Raw genomic sequence first — 26517 nt, forward strand, 5'->3', positions numbered from 1 at the left:
AAAACACAGCTTGGGTAAGCGGATGATCTGAGTCAGTGTCACAAGCGCTGAATAATGTTTGCCCATTGGTATAATGGTGGCAAGAGCCCACTCTGCTTCTGAGATTTAGCTACTCAGCAGAGAACAGTGCAGAAGCCCACCCATCCAAAGGCATACTTTTAAGAGTAGGCTCTTGAAGTCAGGCTGTGTCTTAGAATAGTTGCTTACAATGTAGCATCCAAACATTCTGCCTCTTTTTCTTGAGAAGGAAAAGCTGTAGCAAATCAATGGTGTGCCAGGTTATACAATCAGTTGTTGAGTCCTACAGAACAGCGACTGTGTATTTCAGCAAACATGAACTGATGGCCTGATCTGTGCCAGGTGCTTGGAATTTAAGACTTGTCATCAGGGTTTTCACTCTGCAGTTTCCCATGACAGTCAGACGTAAGCAGCGGACCTCAGCATCCTGGGCATCCTGTCATGGGGCGTGAGTTAGCTCTTTATTTTTTTTCTTCTAAATTAAAGTAAGCATACTCCTGTTTTAAAGAGTCCAGATTTCCCTTAGACAGGCCACTGGATGCTCCACTCCTTCTCATACCGTCTCCTCTGCTTACAGCTAGGTATTTCCAGCATATAAACACAGCACTTCTAATGTCAACAGGAATAAAAGGCACAAGACTGGAAACACAGGAACAGTTTATGTTCCACTTAGAGAGGCCATAAGAGACAGGACTGGTAAACAAAGAACTGGCAGGGCTCTGTGTTTTAAGCGGGCAAGTGAATTCTGCAGGCGAATTCTGCAGAGGTACATATCCCACCCTACAGGTTTTTTTAACAAATCAGGGAAGGCTGACTTTAGGAATACCTTCCTTCTCTTGTTGGCCTATGACAGTAGACTCTTAACAACGATCTCTTGAATAATAGGCTTGCATTTGTCAGCTTTCTCTTGCTGTGGCAAAATCCCTCGAGAGAGTCAACTCAAAGGGAAAAAGTTTGCTGTGGCTTACGGTTTCAAGGGTTTCAGTCTATGAGTGCTTGGGCCTGTCGCTTTGGATGCTGACCCAGTACAGCATGATGGGTGAGTGGGAGAGGAAGGGAGATGGGGGGGGAGGAGAGTAGAGGGGAGGAGAGATGAACACTGCTACCTTATGGCACCTAGACAACAAAGAGAGACAAGGAGGAGCTATGGTCCTAACGGTTCCATCAAGCCTTTAAAACATGGAACTTGAGAGTCATTTAAGGGTAAAGTTCTCTCTTCAGAAGCATGAAGACCTGAGTTTGATCCCCAGAATTCACATTTAAAAGGCCAGGTGTAGTGGCATATACTTGTACTCCTCGTAGCACTAAAGGAAGCAGAGACAAGCAGATCACTGAGGCTTACTGGCCAGCTAGCCAGCCTAGTCTAGCCTATTGGAAAACTCCAGGCCAGTGAGAGAGCCTGTCAACACACACACACACACACACACACACACACACACACACACACACACACACACACACACGCATGCGCACACACACAGATTCAAACTATAGTAAGGTTCTGGAGTGATTGAACTGTAGAAAATTCAATATTCCTTGGGGAATAATGCTTGTAGTTATCTGGAATACACCCACTTGTCTTGGTGACTGGCATTACTTGTGCTGTGCTGTTAGCTGGCTGTGAGTCATTTGAAAGGCTGTGGATTCCCCAGAGCTCCATGGATTTAGAAAGCGAGTTTGGGAAAGGACAGTGTCCCTGGGGTTCTTTCTCAAAACAATCTGAACTCAATACAAGCACTTCAGGATGTGTCTTTCAAATCAAAAGCAAAGAGTGCTGCTTAATTGATAAAATTTACATGTCCATAATGTGATCTTCAGTACCCAAGCAATCAACAGCAAACACGAAACACTCACATACAGATGCAATCTTCAGAGTTAAAAAATAGCCAACTTGTCATCTCAATAACCCCCATATTCAAAATGCCTTGCAGAGAAATACCATGTCTGCCATACAAAGCAAACTGATTCTGGAGTTCCCTGTCATTTTCACAAGTCACAAACAGAAAGTTGGTGAAACAATGGTTTTAACTCTTCTCCTATGTCATGGTCCCCACACCTGTAGTGAGAATCTAGGAAACAATTAAAGATAATGGAATCACTGTGGAATCCAACTTTTATCCATCCCTGTCACCAAGACTGAGAACTGCTCCACTCAGGGACACTGGGCTCCCAGACACCATGTGATATCAGTTCTGCAAGTCTTCCTTCTGTACTTCTCTCTAGAAGCATTTTTAGTATATGCTCTTTCACCTGCATAGAATGATTTTAAAAACCATCTCAGAAAACACCTTCCACATGTCTTCAATTTAGTCCTATGATTAGGAACTCACCTGCATTTTTACCACTTAGCAGAACAAAGCTGAGTACAAATGTGGCCCCTGCCTTCACAGTAACAGGAAATAAAAATGGAATACAACCATGACAGCTTAATCAAGAAGGAAAAGGCTATATGAGAAGCAACATATGACAACAGTGGGGAGTGCCTCCTGGTCTCTGAAAGCCTCTGATCCATGCTTTCAAAGGCAGCATCAACATGTTTTGTCCTTTGCAGATCCTGTAGCAGTCCCCTTGGCCATCCCTCTTAGCTCCACTTTTAAAGATGGTCCCAGCTTTGTTGCATGTTCACCCTCCCTGTGAGACTGTGAGACATAGAAGTACTTTGATTTTTCATTAGTTTCCTTACATTTAATCCGGTTCTTGGTCTACACCACCTATTGGCTGTTACACTTCAGATAAGTTATTTAAGGGTGCCCTCATGTTCCCAATCTTTAGAGTGATGCTAACACGATTTCCTATGCAGGGTAATGGTATAGATAACCTTGGTTCACAAACAGCACTTAGGAAAGTGGTGTACATTAAGGACTCAATGGGTAGCATAACCAAAAATTTGTCACCCCAAACAGTCTCGATGGTATATAAGAGGAAGCCAATGAACGGGTCTCTAGGAGAATTGGATAAACTGAAACTACAATTAGTAAATCAGGCACTAGAGCTATAAATATTTCTGTTAATGAACTGCTTTGAAATAATCAAGTGCATCTAGGAAAGTCCTCAGTGTGGTATACTGGCCCCAGAAGCCCCCCAAACAATACAGGTGATTGCCATTGCTCTTCTTTGTACACCATTACTAAATAGTTAGATGCTAATATTTCACGGCTAAAGACACAATACATGTTCATTGCAAGACATAGAGAAATCAAGCTGCAACTGACCTTGAAAGTTCCTGCTTGCTGGCTAGTTCTGTAGTGCTAGAAAGTATCATACAGGCTATGGGGGAGAAAAGTCATGAGTCTCCCCAGCAGTGAACGCTGCATATTATCATACTGACCTGCCAGGCAAGATTTGCACACTGGTGCAATAGTGACATGAAGTGTATAGGGGCATTCACCCACTTTCTCATTGGATTTGAGGCTTATTCCTTAGGAAGGAATTCATACCTGGTACTATAAACCTGTCTAAAAGACTTTAGCCAAGCTAAACTTGGCGTGAGGCAAACCTACTATGGCTGCTAAAACGCCTTCTAAATATTATTACTCGCAGATTAGTGCTACTGTCAACCTTGGCCAGATAACTCCTTTCTGCAACTCATAGCTGGCCAAAGGGTTCATACGTGACTGTTGAAGGCCCTCAGCCCTACATAGAACATCTGTATCAACCCTTCTCCAAGGCCCAGGGAATTTCAATGAAGAAGGAACAGAAAGAATTCAAGAGTAGGAAGATGGGGAGAGGTACTATGAAATGCCTTCTTCTAGACATGACATAGCTGTTGAACTCATGAACTTACTAAAAGTGTGGTTCTCTGCACAGGAGCCAGCCAACAAGATAGCTCAACATTTTAGCAGGCAGCACAAACTGGATGTGGTGAATTACCAAAAAGAGAAGACATAAAAGTGGATGGGAAGGAGATGCATTTGGGAGTCTTGAGGAAGTGGGATGGGGAAAATGAGGGCAATGGAATCAAAACACACTGTGTGCATTATGAAATTGTTAAAGAATATATGAAAGATATTTTTTAAATCCTTATTGATGAAAACAATCAGTATAAATATTAGATATAGTATAACAATTCACACTATGTAGCTGAGTTGATTCCTCCCCCCAAAAGTACAAAAAACTCCAACAGATGAAAAACATATGAGGAAAACATATAGAAATTAAATTTTCTAATACTTGATGAATAAAAGGTCTAGAAAGAGACAAGGGGAGATAGAAATGAGAAAAATCGTAATTCAAGAAAATGTCCCACAAGGGATTGGAATGATGTCCAGATTGAAATCATTCATCAAATGTGACTAAAAAGGCAAACTGTGCTGAGGGGTCACCAAGAAACTTTATGAGCATGAAGTGAGTTCTGGAAAGAGCCAGAGGAGGGCGGGGTACATCCAGGAGACCAGGAGCTCTTAGAGCAGGACTCTAACCAGCCCGCCTGTTACAGTACAGCCTCTAGAAGTAGACATTGCCCTGGGTATAGAATTCCACGGTCAGCCAGTGATCAGAAGAGACAAAGTAGGCATTTTCAAAATTGTAAAACTAAAAGTTACACCACCAAAGATTTTCCCTGAGAAAGTGAGGGGAGAATGATATCCAGTCAAAGAAGAGAGAAACCCAAGGATAAAGAAAGGACTTCAGCTGGGAGACAAGGTACCACCAAACATGGCAGACAAAGTGTTTACTCAGATGGTGTTAGAAAGAGAGCCAGGAACTCGGGCAGCCCAGGGCCTAGAGAAGCATCCATGTAGACAGAGCAGGTGAACTGGATTCTGTAGACAAGAGGCTCAAAGCAGCTTCGGAAGGAAGAATGCTGGGAAGGGTAGCAAAGAAGGAAAGGTGGGTTTAGTACTTTAATAAGTCTGTATTTAAGTTCCTTTATGGGGGAAAAAAATGAAAAGCACCATCTTAAGTACATGTACAAATATTTTGCTTGGCAAAAATAATAATTATAGTATGGAAAAACAGCAATAGTTAGAATTGTAGTCACTGAGACTCCTAAACTGAAGAAAAGCTCCAGTTAAAAGCAGCACTTTTGGTGCCAAGGAAATATTCTCAGACCTGAATAAGCAAAGCTTTCTGTATCTTCAGACAGGTGTATGGCATTCCTTTATTTAGCATTAGCTGGGTGCCATGGAGAAAAGTGCCTGTTATTCTTAAGAAATCCTGCCAAAACCAGCTGTTAAGCTGGCAGACTTAATGACAGCCACTATTTAAAAATGTATTGGTAGATAAACGTGTGCTTGTTTCTTGGATTTATTTTCCCCAAAACATCCATAAATTTTGACAGCTTTCTATTTTTAAGCCTGTCAGTGTCTGGAGCATTGAAGAGAATTCCAGAAGCAGAAAGCAGTAAAATCTGGCCATTTTTCCTTTTCTTTTTTTTTTTTTCAAAATAACATTTCTATTGATTCTTTGGAAATTTCACATCATACACCCAGATCACACTCACTAGCCACTCCTTCCATGTCTGCTCTCCACCCCACGTGACACCACATGTCCCACCCCCCAGCAGCAGCAGCAGCAGCAGCAGCAGCAGCAACAACAACAACAACAACAAGTCCAATTTCTATTGCCATTATACTTACTAGAGAATGGTCAAACTCCCAGTGGCCAGGCCCTAAAGAAAATTGAGTCCACCTGCCAGAACTTCAGCATCCTTATTACAATTTCTAAGAGTGCTCTTTGATGGCTTCCTGTTACTTTTTAGAGGGTGAGACTGAAGAGGGAGGGATCATAAGGGTTGTCACAGAAGCCTTCTATTTCCCTGTTTCTCAGTTGTGCACTTGCAGTTATCAGTGGCACTGCCAAAGCAGCTTCCTTGCTCTTTACAGTCAGCTGGAGTTTGGATCATGCACCCCCTCATGGCTTTTGGATACAGCAGAGACCACGAACACAGCCTCCAGCAGCATCAGGACCATGGACCAAGACAAGGCCCTCGGAGGCAGCTTGGACCATGGGCATCATCAATATGGCCTTGGATGGCAGTGCAGGCCGCTCATAGGAAAACGGCCTCAGGAGGCAGCACGACCCAAGGACTTGAACATGGCTTTGGGTGGTGGCAGCACAGACCATGGACATTCACATGGCCTTTGGTGGTTAACACGGGCCACAGACATCAACACAGACCCCAGCCGCAGAAAGACCACAGACCCAGCCATGGCTGTCAGTGGCAGCACAGGCCTGGATATCGACATGGCTTCAGGTGGAAGCTCGGGCCACTCAGACTGGTATGGCCCCCAGGGGCAGCACAGCCCACAGACATCAACATGGCTTGAGGAGGCAGCACAGACAACCGAGAGCATCACGGCATTAAGTGGTAACACTGGCCGCAGACATCAACACAGATGCAGTAGTGTCTTGGACCCAGTCATGGCCTCTGGTGGCAGCCGCACAGACCTGGACTATATCATGGCCTCAGCTGGTAGATCAGGCCACTCACATCAATATGACCGCAGGGGCAGCACAGCCCAAGGTCATCAACGTGGCTTCAGGCCACAGCAGAGACCGAGGAAAGCCGCATGGACTTAGGTGCTAACAAGGGCCACGGACATCAACCTGGCCCCTGGCTGCATCAGGACCACTGACCCACACATGGTCCTCAATGGCATCAAGGACAAGTTCTGCCTCTCTGCCCAGCATATGCTCTGCTCTGCCCTTCTATCTTTCTCCCCGTCTCCATTGTATATTCATCTATCAGAGTGGCGCCCACCAGCCTTTGGCTTGTAGAGCTTCTACCAGCTTGTGCCCATTTTTTTCTTATACAATGAATAATTTCCTTTAAAACAATTTGTTCATTTCTTTTTGAGAATGCCATACAATGAAATATGACCATATCATGCTCCATCTCCTCCTATAGCCTCTCCACCTCACCCCCTCTTAACTTAGGTCTTTTTTTTTTTCAAACTTAAGTAAAAGTGCGACTCATATGAGCATGGGTGTTGGGACCATCCACCATAACATGGGAATCCTACCAGTGGGAATACCCCCCTAAAAGAATGAGTCTCCCTTCTCTAGTGCCTGTCAGCTGCTAGTAGCTCCTCAGCAAGGGGGTGGGGCCTGGAGATCATTTACCCCCATCGACTGGCTGGCCCAGTCGTGTGCAAGACCTGTGTGGGCAAGCACAGCGGTCTGTGAGTTCGTGATTGCAATAGCCACGCCGTGTTCAGAAGACTTCTCCCACCATCCCTCCCCAGCCTCCAGCTCTCACGTTCTTTCTACCTCCCCCTCCATGATGTCACATGAGCCTTGGTAGTGGTGGAGGGGTTGACATACAGATGTCTCTTTTGGGGCTGAGCTTTGAGCACTTCTGCAGCTCCCCATTGACTGCTGTCCACCGTTAAGAAGAAACTTCTCTGACCCATGCCGAGAACAGTCCAGGCCTATGGGTATAGGTGTGTACATCTACGAGGCACTTGGACAGCATGCCAAGTTACTAAACGTTCTGCAATTTTTTGAGGACATCATCCTCATCCATTCTTACTTTGACCTTTTGGTCTCTTACCTCACAACTTTCTTCCTGGTCTTCTGTGCCTCCTCCTCCCATCCTTGCCCCACTCCAGGTAAGTGGGGGAAAGGGTTCCGTGGGAGCTCATCAGGCCCATCCCAGTCTCCTGTGGAAGGAAGCTCTTGTTGTAGTGCCACACCGATTGTTGATGTTGATTTACACATTCAAAAATTGGCCAATGAATTTAAAAATTAAAACAAAACAAAACAAAACTGGCCAAAGGGCCAGCGGGAAGGCTCAGCCCTCAGGAATTGACGTTAATCCCTGGGATTCACATAGCATGTGAATATCTTCCCATGGTGTTCTCTGATCTCCACATATGAGCATGTCATGTATTCTCACACACATATTTTACACGCACACACACACACTTAAATATAATAATTCTAAAACAAAACTTTAGAATTAAAAAAAAATAGCCAAGTACTGAGTACCTGCTGGGCCTGAGGACTCACAAGATAAAGCTTCCATCTTCTCATATTCCACCAGGAGAGACAAGGCTGGAGCTGTCCCAGTGCGTGCCATCGTGCCATGAGGAATAAATGCAGGATGAGTGTGTGTGTGTGTGTGTGTGTGTGTGCGTGTGCGTGTGCGTGTGCATGTGTTGAATGAATGAATGCCCCACCATAAAGATCGTTTAGAGCAAAAGGGCAGGATGAGGCTGACGTTGCTTTTAAGAAGAAAACTTATGGTGACCCGGAAGTTATACGGCCGTGCGCGGCTTTCCTTCCCACAATCCCTCACGCCCGTCCTTTCCAGCTTGGGCGGGGCAGAATGGCTCCCGCAAAGAACGGTGGCAAGAAGAAGGGCCATTTTGCCATCAAGGAGATGGTGACTCGAGAATACACCATCAGCATTCACAAGTGAATCCATGGAGTGAGCTTCAAGACGCATACTCCTCGGGCACTCAAAGAAGTTCAGAAGTTTGCGGTGAAGGAGATGGGGACTCCAGATGTGCGCATAGACACCAGGCTCAACAAAGCTGTCTGGCCCAAAGGAATAAGGAATGCTCCATATCGCATCCGATTACGTTTGTCCAGAAAACGTAATGAAGATGAGGATTCACCAAACAAGTTCTACGCATTAGTAACTTACGTACGTTCCTGTTAACGCACTCAAAACTCTACAGACGGTTAATGTAGATGGGAACTAACCTGCTGAATGTCAAATAAAGGTGCAGAACTGCCAAAAAGAAAAGAAAGAAAGAAAACTTACTACTCTATTAGTGGTTGTCTAAATGAGGAAAAATCCAGTTCATTTCAGAACATGGCCTTTCCTTGCCAATTCCTGGTAACATAGACAGTGGGAGTTAAACCTGTCTATCTGTTCTAGGTGCTAAGAAAGGGACTGTCTGTTCCCCCGCCTGTCATCTGCTTCCTTCAGCATCTCAGACAACAGCTGTTGCGCTTAGAGCGTTTGCAGGACTGCCCAGGGAGCAGCTGCTGGACCTTACAAAATGGTTCGTGGCAATCTACAAATAAACAGGTGACCTACAGTGTTAGTCTCAGCCAAACAGCTTATGGGCGAAAAGAGCTGAGAGAGAGAGAGAGAGAGAGAGAGGAGAGAGGGGGGAGAGAGAGAGAAAAGGGTAGAGGGAGAGAGGAGAGGAGAGGAGAGAAGGGTGTGGTATGGGTGCAGTGTAATTTCTGAACTAATTTTTGGTCTAGCACTGGCCAAAAGCATCTCAGGAGAAAAAAGGATTAACCTGGCTTCCATTCCCAGGCATCATTAAAGGAAGTCAGGCAGAAATCCCACGGCAAAAGCCTGAAGCAGAAACCATGAAGCAATGGTCGTTGCTGCCTCGCTCACTCATGTTTGTCCTTAGATAGCTTTCTTAGATAGCCCTGGACCACCTACCCAGGAAATAGTGCTGCCCACAGTGAACTGGAGCCGCCTTCTTCTTCTTCTTCTTCTTCTTCTTCTTCTTCTTCTTCTTCTTCTTCTTTTCTTCTTCTTCTTCTTCTTCTTCTTCTTTTGGTTTTGGTTTTTCAAGACAGGGTTTCTCTGTGTAGCCTTGGCTGTCTTGGACTCACTTTGTAGAGTAGGTTGGCCTCAAACTCACAGCTATTCACCTGCCTCTGCCTCCCGAGTGCTGGGATTAAAGGGGTGCGCCGCCACCACCACCTGGCAACTGGACCCTTCTCTATCAGCCAGCAGTCCAGACAGTCTTCCCCAAGGCCAATTTAACCTGTGGAACCCCTCCGTTGAGACTCCTTTTTCAGGTGCCTCTAGGTTGAGATGTCACTTAAAGCTAATTAGGACAGGGTGCTCACATCTGTATTTCTTTATCATCTATTCAATTTTGTAAAGCCAGACACACACCATGACTATGTTTTAGACATTCTTAGATCCACCAACATTGGGTGGCTCACCAACATTGGGTTCCAGGGAATCTAACACCTCTTCCTGGTCTCCGTGTGCACTACCTACATGTAGAATACTACACACAAGTATGTACACACAAAATAAAACAATTAAAAGCAGCAAGATAAAACTAGCAAGAGCTCAGTATTAAATGTGAGAAAGAAAGGCAAAAGTCAAGCAATGAAAACCCTGCTTCTAGCTTGAGTGACTGGACAGTGCATCAACCGAGACTGAGTACAGGAACATCTGCTTTCCTGGGGGGAAGGGCTAGGTGATGAGACCAGGTGTGTCTGAAGCATCCATGGTGCATCCAGGTGGTGTGAAGCTCTGTCCTTGTCATACTGAATTAAGCTTGACGATACGCCATGAGATCAGAGAGAAAGCAAGCATGTTTGTAGGAAATTAAAACTCTGATTTATAAAGAGAAATCAAAGCCAGGTGGTGGTGGCCCAAGCCTTTAAGCTCAGCACTTGGGAGACAGAGGTAGGCAGGTCTCAACCAGGACTACACAGAGAAACCCAATCTCAAAAAAGAAAAAAAAAAAAAAAACAAACAACAAAAACAGAAACAGAAATCTGGGAGACCAAAACTAAACTATGAAATGAACAGTATCGGCTGAAAAGTAGATACCGTAGAAAAGTAGAAGGGCAGTTGAAAGTGGCCAAAGGAAGACTAGAACAATTTGGGGAAGAGAGAAGATCTGGAAGGACAGAAGCACAAAGAGTTGTGGGCCACTGGCAGTTAAGTGGAATAAACACACACACACACACACACACACACACACACACACACACACACACTGATTTATTTTTTTTTAAACCCTGGATGAGAGAAGGAAGAACATGGAAATAGCAACTAGAGGCTGCTGAAGGACCACAGAGATTTGGGATGTGAGGCTCTTCTCAGAAGATGAAGGCTGAGGCGCCTTTCTTTGAGAGAGGGAGGAATGTGTTTTCAGATTCAAGAATCCAGGTAATAGTGGCCTTGGATAGAAGGAAGCGCCCTCATTCTCAAACTGAAACAAACCACCGTGCTGGCACATGTGTGAGGTGGGGGTTGATAGCACACGTGTCAGGTGGGGCCCTTGGTGTTCTCCGTGAAGCCTTGTGTTTGTGAGCATGTAATTTTTTTTTTTTTTTAAGTTTGGTGGTAAAATGGATACACAGGAAGTTCTTCAGTCTTAGGGTTTTTATTGCTGTGAAGAGACGCCATGACCATGGCAGCTCTTATAAGGAAAAACACTTATTTGGGGCTGGCTTACAGTTTGAGGGTTTAGTTCATTGTTGTCATGTTGGAAACATGGCAGTGTGCAGGCAGACATGGTGCTGGAGGAGGAGCTGAGAAGTCTGTCTGGAAGGGCTGGCAGCGGAAAGAGACAGGGAGGGACTAGGCCTTGCTTGAGCTTTTGAAACCTCAAAGCCCACTCCCAGCGAAACACTTCCTCCAACAAGGCCACACCTACTCCTCCCACAAGGCCACACCCACTCTTGCAACAAGGCCACGCCTACTCCTCCAACAAGGCCACACCTACTCCTCCAACAAGGCCACAGGTCCTAGTCCTTTCAAATAATGGTACTCTCTAATGAGCCTGTGGGGCCGTTGTCGTTCAAACTTCCACAAATCCAGTCTTTGAATAATTCTTAAGAGTAAAGAGAGGGACAGGAGGATACAAGCGATGGGATAGCAATTGAGATGTAATCTGAATAAATTAATAAAAAATAAAGAATAAAAGAAAAAAAGAGTACAATGCAGCAGTAAGTGAAGTCTCATCCAGACTGTCCTATCAAGGACTGATGACAGTAATGACAATCTGAAGTGAGGAGGGGGCTTGAGGATTCAAGAAAAGTCTGAGACAGCTAATAGAGTTTGACCAGCTAGTGGCCCTCTGTTGTCTTCTCCCAAAGACCCACTGGAGGCGGAAAGCTGGAGATCCTGTGTTCACAGGAACAAGCTGTTCTACTGTTCTAAGAAAAGATCCTCTGCCTTGACCGAGGATCCAAGAGAAACTAGCTGGGAGCCATGGGGTGTGATCTTTTAGCAAACGTTATATATTACAGCTCCTCCTCACAGCATAGAGTCAGATAAACCCCAGCTGGTGTGAACAGCAAACAGCTTTCAAAATAAAATAATAACATATACACACAAGTGTTTATAGAGCCCAAGGAGGTGACAGTGAGCCTGTAGTATTAGGTAAGGGGTTTTGCCTGGCATTCAGCACCTTGTCTTTACCTGTCGGCTCTTGGGCACGTATGATTGTCAACAGCATCTTGTGTTCATCCACTGTAATCCAGATTCAATTTTGTCCAGCATCACTTCTGCTGTTTTATTCCATCCCAAATATGAACACACAGAATACCAAGATAATAAGATGAATGTTGCCTTCAATGAGCTTATCACCTGGCAGGGGACCATTTAAAGGCAGGGAAACAGACACATATGAAATGACACGACAGTTGGTGGTAGCATGCAGCATTAGGAATATTGGATCAACTAGTATTTGTAGGCAGATAGTGCACTTGGTGCTGGTTCAGATACTTAAGAGTCTAGCAGTTTTAGTATCAGTGATGACGGGTCTTAAAGACGCAGTGGAAGCAAAGCCCACAGCTGAAAGTTTCATTCCAGGCAGGACTCAGGGAACCTAGATAAGGCTCCCACAGTGGAAGGGTAGGTAGGAAGAGCCTTGAGAGTAGCTGGATTTAGAGTCCGAAGTGCTGCTATTTACAGAGGCGATTTGCATGTTCAGACAAATCCCCCTTGAACACAATTATCATGTATTTGACAATAAAAACAGTTCATTTCTAGTCGCAGAGGCAGTGTGCGAAGCCAGCAGAGTTGATGCAGAATGTGTGGCTTGTTTTCTGTCTAGCAGCCTAAAGGCTAACTCATTAAAATTCAAGGACAGATTACATGGTGGGTGGCTGAACAAATGTCTTCTTCACGGAGCAGAGCTGAGGCCTTCAAGACATTTCTCCCAGAAGCTCAGTTGCTCTTTGCAGCTGCTCAGTAAGACACCACCGAGGTGGTACCTCCTCCTCAGACCCACCTCCTCACATATGGCCATGGCAACATCAAGAACAAAAACAGGAAGTCGTCATGGCTTGAGGCCATGGTTATATCATCCCTTATTCCAAAAGAAATCATTTTAAATATAAAAAAAAATTTTTTTAAACCTGAGTGTATTGCCATGGCTTGATCCAAATGCAAGAATTATTCCAAGGGATTGTATTTTCAGTGCTGAGGATCAACCCAAGGCCTCTTGTGTTCTAGGTAAACGCTCCCAATTCCTCCGAGGCATTTAAAGCGCCCCCAGGGCACTGGACATCTGGAGTGGACTCCAGATGGATAATCTCTAGTGGGTTATATACTATTGGGGCAAAAAGAACATGACAAAACTTGGTGGAAATCATGGCACTTTCCCTCTGATGTTGTTGTGGATGTGGAACGAATGAAAGACAGTGTGAGATTCTCATTCATCCATTCCTGTTTTGAACGAGTACTAGGATTCTTGGAGGAGGGGGACATTACAGATGGTAAAAGAGATGAAAATTCCTGAATTTTATTAAGTCAATGTTCATTGTGTGCGAGTATATGCACACACCCATGAACATATACACTCCCCCCTACTACTACACGGACTGTGTGTGCTTAGATTCCCCCATACTCTCTCTACGGTGAAGACCTAGACACAGAGGTCAGTTCAGTCTCTGTGAGCTCCTTTAGGACTTAGTTTCTTGTAGTTTGTTTGGAGGATTAGCTCATACTCTATAGCTCAGGCTGGCCTTGAACTCACTAAGCACCCCCAGTTGGCCTCAAACTTGGTATGTTCTTGTGTCAGTCAGTCTCCTGGATGCTGAAATAACAAGCATGCATCCTACACCTGCCCGAGTAGTCAGATTAAAAAAAAAAAATACCTTCACATCAAAAGGAAAAAGGGCATTTGGGAGAAGGAAATGGAATACATGAGCCTGGAGCATCTCAACAGTCCATGCGGCAAGACCAGACAGCAAGAGAGTTGTCAAAACCCACTGGAGGGCTGGAGGGCTGGCTCGGCAGGTAACAGTGATTGCCTAGTAAACTTGATTACCCCACTTTGATCCCCGAGCCCATGTGAAATGGAAGGAGAGACTGGATTTCACAAAGCTGCTACCCCTGACGTCTGAAAATGTACACCAACGTCTACATATCACCCCCTGCAAAAATGTGCATTCACACCTACACATCACCCTGTCCCCACCCCACCCCAATGACAGCAACAGAAAGCTCTGAAGTCCCAAGGAACCGGAAGAGTCATACTTGAAGAAGTTGTTATGGGCCAGAGATGGAGCACTTGCCTAGCAACCCGGAGGCCTTGGGTTCCATCCCCAACACCATAACCAATAAATGAAACAGTCTAGAGGCCCCGCTGGAGCATTCCAGTGAACCAACTTTGAAAATAGAAAATAGGAGGAAATAACGCAATATGAATTTCACTTTTGTAATAGAAAACACACCACCATGTAGCCACATAGAAAATGAGTTGACTTTGAAAAAGGAAATCTATGTTATCCAGCTAGTGAGTAACAAAGGAGCCGCAGAAACAAAGGTTACCTCCGCCATGTAAGGTGTAAAAAGTTGCTGCATCTCTGAACTGGTGCTTAGAGGCCACCAGGAGCATGGCAGGCAGGATGAATACACTGCATGTGCATCTTACAGTATGTGCCTTGTGATGGAAGAAGCTAGTCCCTCCCTAGACATCTTTTCACGGCTCTAGGGGATGGGCCCCAGACTCTCATGCAAGCTAAGTGTGTGCTCCACCGCGGCAGGCCTCCCCGTTCCCCTGTCCGAATTTATTCAGTAAATCTAACTCTGTGCCCCAGAATGTGACTATATATGGAGGTACACATTCAAATGATGCCATCGAGAGAGCCCTAAGCCCACCCCATTGTGGGTTTTTAAAGTTATTTCCAAGCCAGGCGTGGTGGCGCACGCCTTTAATCACACACTCGGGAGGCAGAGGCAGGCGGATTGCTGTGAGTTTGAGGCCAGCCTGGTCTACAAAGTGAGTCCAGGATGGCCAAGGCTACACAAAGAAACCCTGTCTCGAAAACAACAACAACAACAACAACAATAATAATAAATAAAGTTATTTCCCATGAATCTTAACTGTTTTGGTCGGGATCTCTGTCTGCATTCTTCCTTCTTAGCACTGGGATTGCAGACATGTACAACCATGTGTCACGTCGATGTACATGTTGGGCACGTGAACTCAGGTGCTCAAGCCTGCGCAGCACTTTTACCCATGCTGAACCTCGAACCTCGAACGATGAGATTTTAAGAAGAAATCAGGGTTAGGGTGTTGCTCAGTGTTTAAGCCCTTGCCTAGCGTGCAGGAAGCTATGGGCTCCGTTTCTAGCCCCACAAAACAAAAGTAAGCGGAAAAGGAAACATGAGGGTCCTCTTTATAAAAAGAGGTAGTTGGGACATAAGTACAGAAGAAGGACCCTACGGGATGCACGGGAAGACATACCTACAGTGCCACTGTTTAAACGACCAGCTTGTAGTGGTTTGCTAGGGCAGCCCTCGCCTTGCATAACTCCAATCAGGCGCCGACTCCCACTGACGACGAAGTTGGGAAACGCCAAACAGCCTCAGAAGGGGATTAGCAGACGCAGTATGGAAGCTCGGTAGGACAAACTACCCAGTTTTTTTTTTAACCAATAAGAAGTTAAAAATTAAAACAAAACAACAACAACAACAAAAAGCTTCAAGCTGGGCGCGTAGCATGTGCTTGTAAACCCAGCACTTGGGGAGGCAGAGGCAGGTAGATCTCTGGGACTTCGAGCCCAGCCTGGTCTACAAAGCAAGTCCAGGACAGCTGTGACTACACAGAGAAACCCTGTCTCCAAAATAACAACAACAACAACAACAATAATAATATTTTTAAAGCTTCAAAGATTCATCAGTCAAAGGTGTGAAACTAATTTGGATTTTCCAAGAGTTTAAAAGTTAGGAGGCAGCTAGACATTTGGATGGTGATTATTTCATCAAATTATTAAGGGGAAAGACTGGGTAAGGGGTTCTGATAAGAAAAAGACGTCATGTATTTTATACCAGAGTCATAGGGTGTCCTGGGGGTGGGGACTAGTAAAAGAGAGGAAATTGAAGCTTGTTGAGCTGAGCGACGCATAGTGGGTACCGTCGTATTGTCCATTGAATGACACATAGTGGGTACCGTCGTATTGTCCATTGAGTGACACATAGTGGGTACCGTCGTATTGTCCATTGAGTGACACATAGTGGGTACCGTGGTATTGTCCATTGAGTGACACATAGTGGGTACCGTCGTATTGTCCATTGAGTGACACATAGTGGGTACCGTCGTATTGTCCATTGAGTGACACATAGTGGGTACCGTCGTATTGTCCATTGAGTGACACATAGTGGGTACCGTCATATTGTCCATTGAGTGATGCATAGTGGGTACAGTCTTTTTGTCCACTGTGTGTGCTTCAGTTTTGCAAACAAGTAAAAACAAATTGCACCACTACTTGCTGCAATTGAAAAAAAAAATAGGTGCGGATTTCCTATCTGGAGAGAGACGCATGCTCCAAACTGACACCAAGCAGCTACAGCGAACATGTTTTTCCTTTCTTCCTTTGCCAAGCACAAAGAAGCAAGGGGTGGTCCAGGAGGCACCAGCATAAATAAGAGAAGCCTGGGCTGCTGAAGCTGGCAGAAGCTACTGGACGTCTTATGTGCCAATGTCAGGACTGACATTACTTTCCTAATTGGGGCCCTCAGACAATCTCTTAGGCATTTGCACACCCGCTTCTGAGACCACGTGCATGAGAATGCTTGATGCAATGGTCACTTCATACATGTCACTTTAAAAGTCACTGAGGGAGAGGCAACCGACACCTCTGCATATTTCTTACTTTGCAAGTTCTTGGCAACGGTAGTTTTTTTTTTTTTTTTTTTTTTTTTTTTTTTTTGCAGTATGTTGTTGTTCTGTGCTAGAGGACTGGCTGAGCTAGACTGCATAGCCTGCATAGCCTGCGTAGGGGAAGGCCAGCTGGAAGTCCAGAAGGGCAACCAGCAATGTGCTGGTGACATCATTAGGCACGTTCTGGAGCTCAGGGAAGGAAGCCAATCTGGTAAATTAACGAAGATGTGTTCACCCGGGGCGCAGAGACTATTCTTGTTTCTTTAACTCAGTCAGTCTAGTGATAGAATGTTTTAAAAGCCCTCACAAATAAAGTGGTCATGTTTCCTGGGAAATAAAAGCAATGTGTCAAGCGATCACAACAGTAGGTTTGAAGCATTACGTGCATGTCATGCACAGGGCTGAAGAAAAAAAAAATCTCTCAGCGAGTGCTTTGTTCCAGGAGAGAAAATGAACCCTGCACACCCATCGCCCCTTTCTGTCTCTCATCAGTAACATTTGGATGTCCACAGCAGTCAGACTGGCAACTTGGGGAACCCTCTTGTACTTTCTGAAGTGCATCCCTTGGGGAAATGATTTGATTTTTATCCTTTCAACAGGATAGATTTCATGCTACGTAGATTCACACACCTTTGTTTACATTTAAATGATCTCTACGCTACCTACCTTGTCAAAATCATTTCTGCCACATATGAGCCATTTTATAAATTTGTTTTTTGAACTATTAATGATATGAAAACTCTAGACATTTTCTTTATGTGAGATGGGGGGGAAAACTTCTAAGTAAGAACAAGAGATTCCAGCAAGTTCTAAAAATGATGGCTTAGTGGTTCAGAGCACTGGCTGCTCTTCCAGAGGCACTGGGGTTCAATTCCCAGCACCCACATGACAGCTCAGAAACTGCCTGTAACTCCAGTTCCAGGGGACCTGACAAAGCACCAGTGCATACAAAATAAAAATAAATAAGTTAAAAAAAAGAAAGAAAGAAAGAAAGAAAGAAAAGATCCTCCAGGCTGAGAAGATGGTTCAGTAAATAAAATGCTGAACTGAGTGGAGGTGGGGTAGGGGAGGTTGGGTGTGGAGCGAGACACAGTAGGATCCCCAGGACTCACTAGCCAACTAGTTTCCAAGTTCAGAGACCCTGTCTTAAAAAAAAAAAAAAAGTAAGGTGTAGATCAGCTGAGGAAAACAGTCCAAGCTGATCTCTGGTCTCCACACAACACACACTTACACACTAACATGTACATGCGCATAACACCAGCACAGATCTTCGACGCTTCATCGTGAATGATTGTTCTGGAAAGCTTAGCTTTCCTACAATTCCTTGGTGCCCATTTCATTTGTTTCTAGGTACAGCAGTTAAAAAAATAATGCTTATCCACGTCCCTGTGTGTGTCTCTGTCTACATGACGTGGACATCTGGCAAGTCCCTGAACACATACTGGATGTATGCTTATACTGTAAAATCTGCCTAAGGCATCTATTATTTAAAGACAGTAACAACAAAACACTGCTGACACTGTAAGAAAAAAAAAAAAAACGGAGGGAACAGCTTGCTAAGAAAGCAGGTCATCACACCCAAGAGTCACAGTATAGATGCATGTCATACTTTGCAGAAGTCCCAAATACACAAGTAAATATTTCCTGGGTCCTTGGGGCCATCATTTGTCTCATTTATCATAATCTTTGGTTCAATATTATTTTTTGGCCTTAGTTTAAATTTGTTAAACTCAAAGATAGATCCTTGGTTTTTCCAGAATTCTGAAGCCCAAACATAAAACAAGCATGGCACATGCCTTCTAGAGAATTCTATAAGCCACTTAGGATTTTACCCAGTAAGCATAGTGCCTTGGCATGAGGGGAGGGGAGAGATGGAAATATGGCTCAGCAGTTAAGAGCTTTGCTGCTCCAGCAGGAGACCTGGGTCCAGTTCCCAGCACCTATATGGATGCTCTTAAGACCATCTTTAGCTTCAGTTTCAGGGCGTCTGACACCCTCTTCTGGCTCCCTGGGTAAATGGTATGCATGTGATACATGCACACACAGTTAAAAAAAAATATATATATATATATATATACAATTTTTTGTTTGTCTGGTTATGTATATACTTTTTGTTGTTGTTGTTGTTGTTGTTGTTGTTGTTGTTGTTTTAATGTTGTCTATGATAGAGTGTTGACCCAGGATCAAATAAGTCTCATCCCAGGGGGAAAAGTTGAAATGTTTAGGGAGCGGTGTACAGCATAATTGTAAATGATTCCAGGGTGGTGGGTCAAGGTGGAGAGTCAACTAAAAGAAACAAAGTTGAACCCAACCCTCTTACAACATGTGTGGCACTAATCTGGAACATCCTGACATCCTGCCCCGCCCTTCAAACAAGCCACCCCCATCCCCACTCCACCCCACCCCACCCTGCTCTCAAGAAGGGCTGTGTGGTGATGCCTGGCTGCATTCGACCCCAGCACCCATGCTAAGGGCAGGAAGGATCTTCTCAAGCAGCCAGCACCTCTGAAATCTTAGGCCAGCGGTTGCAATTCATCATCAGCAACCCCCTGCCCTATCCACCTATGCAGAAGGCTGGGTTGTGGAAGGAAAACCTGAAGAAACTCATCTTAGAGCCCTCTCTGAGGAGAGCTGATGGTAGTTGTGGGGTACACCATAAAGTCAAAAAGATCCTGGGAAATAATGGTCCCCTCTGAGTGTTCCAAGGAGACAATAGAGGGAGAGCCCCACCCCTCAGGTGATGTAGGACATGCCAAAATGTCTCTGCATGTGTATCTCAAAACTCCCCACTTGCCATATGGGGCATTTTTTATTACTTCCAGAAGTAGAAAGACCAAACATCAATGCCTCATTGAGGAAGCAACACCGAAAGAGCCAGCAATTTAAGAGAACAGGTCCGTAGGTCCTCAGCAAAAGCTAGAAATAGAAGGGTACACAATTACATCACTTCACGGTGGGTGTGGAGAACGCAGAGCCCCAAAGTGGAGCTTCACTATTTGAAACCCAAGTGAGTAACTTACTTCACTGTGGAGTAGGTGGAAGGCTGACTCACTGGAACTTAACACAGTCACTTCTAAAATTTAACCTCAGAATCCAAAAGACAGCCATGTAACCACTTATTAGGAGTATTTTTAGTTCACCAGACAGAATTCACAAGATGTAGGTCAGCACACCAGACAGAAGAGAAAGAAAAGGTGGCTTCAGGCACTGTGGGTGCTAGGTGTTCAGTGTTCCAGAATAACTAGCTATTTTAATCAAAAGCTAGTGATTATGAAAGCACTCATTCAGGCCAGGTATTTTACAAGCACGCCAAGAGGTCAGTGGATTGTTTGGGCATGAATCAAAGGAGCCATGAAGTCCACAGTGATCCCCATCCATTGCAGAAGGCTAGACACCTGGACCAAGCACTGCCCATCCTCAAAGCCCCTCTCCAGCACCCGGAGAATTTTCTCTGACACAAGTGTCCACATGAAACCCAAGCTTGGCCTGTCAGGTTTAGATAATCATCTAAGCAAGGGCCAGCCAGTCTTTCCTGAGTGCAGAAGCCTATTCCCTCTCCTCAGCCCATTTCTTGATGTTCAGGCTGCTAGGAAAAATTCAGTCATCTCCAAGCTGGCAGTTGTAAGAGGAAACTTTAAACGTTGTTGCGTAATAAAAATAATTTAAATATTAAAAGAAAGAGTCAATTTAGGAGCAGTTCCACTGTCTGCCAATCCTCTCACAGGCTCTCTTACTGGATACAGAAAATATATATACATATACATATCTATTTAAATTTTTATTGATGCAAGCAAAATAAACTGTAAATGTGTCCTATGTCAGAAACCACTGAAAAGTCAAATAACTATAAAGATACTTAAGACACAGAAGCATAAGAAGTGGCCTGGGTCTGTGGCTTAGTTGAAAAGAACTTGCATTAACAGGGGTGAATCTCTTGCTCAACGCACACACACACACACTCACACACACACACAACATACACAGACACACACACATACACACACACACATATACACACACATACACGCACACACATACACACACACACATATACACACACATACACACACACACACACACATACACACACACACATATACACACACACATACACACACACACATGCACACACACACACACATACACACACACACACACACACACACACACACACACACACACACACGGGGGTAGGAGGAAGTGAGGGAGGGAGGGAAAGAGGGAAGAGAGAGAGAGAGGAGAGAGAGAGGGGGGGGGAGAGAGGAGGGGGAGGAAAAGACTGGGAGTAGGGAAGGGGGAAGAGACAGATATACACACAGAGAGACACACGCAGACACAGTAATAAACAGCAACCTTGTGACAGAACCCGGGGTAATGGGCCTATAGGTGTTCACAGTGTTCTGTGGGTGAAAGGAGAAGAGACAGCTATGGGAAGACACAGAGAGATGCTTTCTAGAAAAAACGGTACTTCACTGCCTCCGCAAAGCTCCATGGGAAACCAGAAGGAGACCATGCAAGTGGAGAGAAGCGGATCCTCGTCATAGGGATCATGTAAGAAAAGGGGTGGAGGGAGGAAAGCCTTGTGGCTAGCTCCCAGGATGGCTAGTCTTCCATAATGAGAACTTTGGGCTTAGTTTCAGTACACAATAAACTCCTGTTTTAAAATTGTAAAGTAAAGACATAAGGGCCAGTGAGATGGCTCAGCAGGTCGAGGTGCTCACCTCTCAGCCTGGCTCAGCAGTTCAGAGCACTTGGTGCTTTTGCAGAGGACCTGGGTTTGGTTCCCAGTACCCACAGGATGGCTCACAACCATCTCTAACTCCAGTCCCAGAGGATCTTATGCCCTCTCCTGGCTTCTGCAGGCACTGCACACACATACAGGTAAAACATTCATGCAGAATTTTTTTTACGCACAAAATTTTAAATCAAAAATAAATAATAAAAAGAAAAAAATAAGAATTAGGTAAAATTTAAAGTAGTGCCAACAGTAACAGGGCAGAATCCAAGTTGTCCTTTGGCCACCACACATGCACTGTGGCACACATGTGCACACAAAGAAATATGTGTACTTAAAAAAAATGTAAATGAAATAACCTGAGAAGTTAGACCTGCTAGAGAGAAGAGATTTGGGGACAAAGTGCAAGGACTCCTTGAGGAGGATGAGGCACATCACCATAGTGTTGCTGGGCTAGCAGAGCACAAGTGTGGAGAGGAATCAGTTCTGCACACAGGAAGGTGATGCTAAAAGGCAGCAGGGTACATTAATGGGAGCCCAGGGCCAAGTGCACTATGTGGATGAGAGGTAGAGAAGAACAGCTAATCCCCTTTAAATGAGTCTCCATTTCGTTTTATAGTGATTCAACTCGGGAGACAGTTTGGAAATGGTAGAAAAAGAACCTTCAAAAATACACTTGTGGGGGGCTGGAGAGATGGCTCAGAGGTTAAGAGCCCTGTCTGCTCTTCCAAAGGTCCTGAGTTCAATTCCCAGCAACCACATGGTGGCTCACAACCACTTATACTGAGATCTGGTGCCCTCTTCTGGTGTGCAGGCTCACAATGCAGGTATAATACTGTATAAATAATAAATAAACAAGTCTTTTTTTAAAATACACTTGTGCAAAACAAATCAAACAAAAATAGCACTGGCAAAAGACAAAAACACCATAAACAAACAAAAAAGCAAGACAAAACCAAAAACCAACCACCCAACACAAATGAAATCAACCCATAAAAAGCACGCCTTTAATCCCAGCACTCAGGAGGCAGAGGCATGCGGATCACTATGAATTCCAGGCCAGCCTGGGCTACAAAGTGAGTTCAGGACAGCCAAGGCTACACAGAGAAACCCTGTCTTGAAAAACCAAAGAAACAAAACAAAACAAAATTTTAAAAAAATGAAGCATCCCAGCCATTCTTGGCACCTATGATGCTCGGGTGTGAGGCTAAGCTGCTTGCTCCTCTTTGCTTCGTAACTCCAGGGCAGGCTTGGAAACCAATTGCCTTAAAAGATCACACCCATGAGAAACAGGTGCCTACCCATCACTTGAGGTAGCTCATGGGCTTGAAGACCTTTGGGAAGCCACACACAGAGGAATGTCATAGCTAACCTGTTGTAAAGCCCAGGAAAAGCTCCCTTCTCAGAATTATTAGTTATTTGAACTGATTTTGTGTGTAAACAGTTCTGTCTAGTGGCATTTGTCAAAAAATAAATTAGCAGCAGTTAATCCAACATCACGGCTATCAGTAGGATAACAAGTTGGGGCAAATGGCAGCTGACTAAAAAATCTTTAAAGGAAAAACCAGAGAGTGGGTGTGCATGGAGGGTGTGTGAGAAGTGTCAGTCCATCTCTAGGATTCGAGAAGGCCAGATGGTGGTGATGGACACTATATGTCAAGAAGGCCTGAGATCATCAGGAGCTCTCAGCTTGGCTGATCTTGAAGCATTATGTAAACAGCAAGTGATGGCTAGCTTTCATTTAACCTGCCTGCCAGGACACAGACATAGACGTCAACATGTAAGAAGAGCAAAAGCCACAGTGATTCGAGGCATTTCAGGAGCTCACCATTGAACTAACCAAGCAGAAACTTCAGCGGGTAGAGACGGCACTTTTACTACAACCAGGATCATCACTGGACAACAGTTATCACCACTGCCAAAACAGTAGAGTGAAGGTTCAGAAAGCTCAACAGAATCCGGAATGATACACATCCGTAGCTTTACACACCAGGTCAAACTTGAATGATAGTAAACAAGACACTGTATGGAAAACAGCTAAAGGAAGCTGACATGGAACTGACTTCTCAGCACAAACTGTGGAGACCAATGTGGCAGGGAGGTTAGGAGTCTTGGAGGGGGGGTGTCCCAGAGGCACCCAACACTGTACAGGCCACAGGCCAATGCTCTTAGTTGTCCACCAGAAACAGACGATAAGACCGTATTTCTTTTTTTATTTGTTTGTTTTTTGTCTTTGTTTTTTCGAGACAGGGTTTCTCTGTGTAATAGCTCTGGCTGTCCTGGACTTACTCTGTAGACCAGGCTGGCCTTGAACTCACAGAAATCTGCCTGCCTCTGCCTCCCAAGTGCTGGGATTAAAGGTGTGTGCACCACCACCGCTCGGCTACGACCCTATTTCTGAAGATACCATGTAGTTTGGTTGCAGGACATAGAGAAATCGGGCCATACCTGCTGTAACCTGCTGGCTAGGTTTCAAGTACTGGAAGGTGCTCTGTGAGATGCTGGGGGGAAGAGGTAGTGTCGCTGTGGAACCTACAAGCTACACTACCAGCCTGCCAGGCAAGACATGCCACTGGCACCAAAGTATGACCGTCAATGGAGCTCACCAAGAGTCTCCTGATTGGACTGACGTCAGCTCCACAGGAAGAATTCAAAGCTGATACTGTGAACCTGGCCCAAAAGCCGTGGTCGAGAGATTTTTCTTCATCTAAAGCTGGACTTTGGAACTATAGAGCTGCATGGGACGTTAGAATCAGCAGTTACACACCCAACAGTCTCACTGGGGCTTGGCTTCCTTCTGTGTCACAGCATCTTCCACACGTGGCTCTGACTGGGCTCTGGGCGTGGTGATGGGGAGATGGGAGTGGTCATGGCTTCTGTCAGGTGTCCATGGGGCGGGACCGTCCAGGAGTTGGGTATCGGGAGATGTGGAGTGGGGAGGCATCGGGGAACCTCGTCAGCAGGAGGCAACAGGCCAGGTTTTCAGATCCCCTTGGCCCTGGCAGCCAGAAAGTTCCTCCAACAGGGAGACACAAACTGATCTCCCCCACCTGCACACTGGCAGGCCGCTGCTTCTAGCCCTTTTCCATCTGACTCAACTGACGTGTTGCTCTTGCAGGCAACCGAAGCCTTTTGTCCTGGATAAGCAGGGAAGATATAGTCGTGGTTTCCTTGCCTGGAATATGAGTGATTACGAAGACATCCATGAGAGAAACTCCAAGCGGGCTATTCTCATTAAACAGAGTAAGTTACTAAGGACCACCCTGCCCGCCAGGCTGCCCAAGCTGCCGAGGAAAGAAGAGAAGGTAAGCTGCCATCTTTCTGAATCATCCCTAGAAAAGTCACACTGCAGACTAGAGCAGGGCATTTGCTCTAATAGTTTCACAGCTCCTTTCTACCTATCAAGCAAGACTGTAATCCAGGTTAAGTTTCCTCTGTAAGTGTCCACTGAGTTCGGAAGATGGGTGTGAGCCTCATTTTATAGCGTAAGAAAACAAGAGGGTGTGTGGTCCTGTCCCTCTAAATGTTTATCCACCGCACTGCTTGACCTAGCGAGAATGGTCAGGCCCTAATTTCCCCAAGCTGAGAAAACAGTCTGAACGACAACGGAAGCGAACCTGTAACTCCCCTGCAAACGCTGCACATGCTCAGAACACTCAGAACGCAGCGGCTCACTCTCCTGACTCGCCCTTAGTACCTAGGGAATCTGAGCAAGCTGTGTGATTTCCTTACAGGGGCTTTTAAGAATAAATAAGATGGGCGAACACGAGACAAGACAGAGAGCGAACATGAGAATCAAGGAAGGGGTGTGTAAGCGTACACGTTCCATGGTCATGTCCAGAAGTCTGTGTACAAAGCAGTCTCCTATCTTGGCCTTCTGCAGAATCCCACAGCACAGCGTACTTTATCATAGCCCGTCTATGACGGAAGAGAAACAGCTGACATCTGTGCAGATTCCTGTCCTGTACACGCAGTGTCATCTTGCTTCTTGCATTGGAGCTCGATACCACAGGACTTGCTTAGGCATCCCGCTCGCCCTATCACCCCATTGAAGCATTCTGTGACAGAACTGAACTTTCCTCCTGGGAAGCTCCTGGCCCCCAGGGACACTTTGTGTTGAAAATGGGAGGCGTTCAGGTGCTAACCTCCCCCTCCCCACCCCCGCCCCACCCCCATGGGCTGACTTCTGGGAAGGCAATGATTGACATCCATGTAAAGGAGAGCTGGGCTAAGTTATATTATTGAACACGTTTCGCAAATGATCACACATTAGTTCCAGATGCCTTCTATCAGACACTAAATCTAAAGGAAGCCTTTATGTTTTGCATTAAAGTTTTTGTTTTGTTTTGTGTTTTTGGTTTTTTGAGACAGGGTTTCTGTGTAGCCTTGGCTGTCCTGGACTCACTTTGTAGATCAGGCTGGCCTTGAACTCACAGTGATCCGCCTGCCTCTGCCTCCTGAGTGCTGGGATTAAAGGCATACACCACCATGCCCAGCTGCATTAAAGTTTTGCTTTAAAGATTTTTCTTTACTTTTAAATGATTTTAAAAAATAACAAGAGGAAACTGTGAGAACAGCATAAAGATCTCCTATACATTCCTCCCTGAGACTCATCAATTAATTTTACTTGATGTATTTTCTTCTTGATGTATATATACCCCGCCGCATGCACTATTTGGAGGCAACTGCAAACACAATGCCCCTTTATTTCTAGACACTTCAGGTTGTATTTCCTAAAAACAAAGATGTTCTCTCATATAACCATGGTTACAGTTTTAAGATTTAGGTCTATAATTCATCATCCAATCTTACTGACCCAAGATTTATGCTAGGGTCATGCATCATATTTAGCTATCTGCTAAGTTCCTCTGCATCTGTGTCTCAGTCTTCATCTTTTGTGGTACCCATATGTTTGAAGGCTGTGGGAAAACTCCTCAGAATGTTTTCTCCAGGTGGGGTTGTCTGCTGTCTCTATGTAGGCTG

The 26517-nt window shown here is 45.0% G+C and overlaps 1 protein-coding gene and 1 pseudogene across 5 annotated transcripts in view; both read left to right on the top strand.

Annotated features, from left to right (window-relative positions):
* The window catches only part of SPMIP2 (sperm microtubule inner protein 2), a 109727-nt gene that overhangs the window by 69500 nt on the left and 13710 nt on the right, over positions 1-26517 (top strand). For 2 of the 4 annotated variants that reach the window (XM_084769700.1, XM_084769699.1), the window contains exon 4: positions 24653-24839. In XM_084769700.1, coding sequence (XP_084625826.1) covers positions 24653-24839 — 187 coding nt within the window. Of the gene's footprint in view, positions 1-5840; positions 6628-24652; positions 25395-26517 lie in introns of those variants that run through there. The other 2 variants (XM_084769698.1, XM_084769697.1) reach the window with 2 other exon arrangements.
* Positions 8200-8979, top strand: LOC311590573 (large ribosomal subunit protein eL31-like; annotated as a pseudogene). Its single transcript has one exon. The product of its transcript is annotated as a large ribosomal subunit protein eL31-like (transcript).

This window comes from Acomys minous (assembly GCF_964271855.1).
Source record: "Acomys minous genome assembly, chromosome: 19".
NCBI classification, from domain to species: Eukaryota; Metazoa; Chordata; class Mammalia; order Rodentia; family Muridae; genus Acomys; species Acomys minous.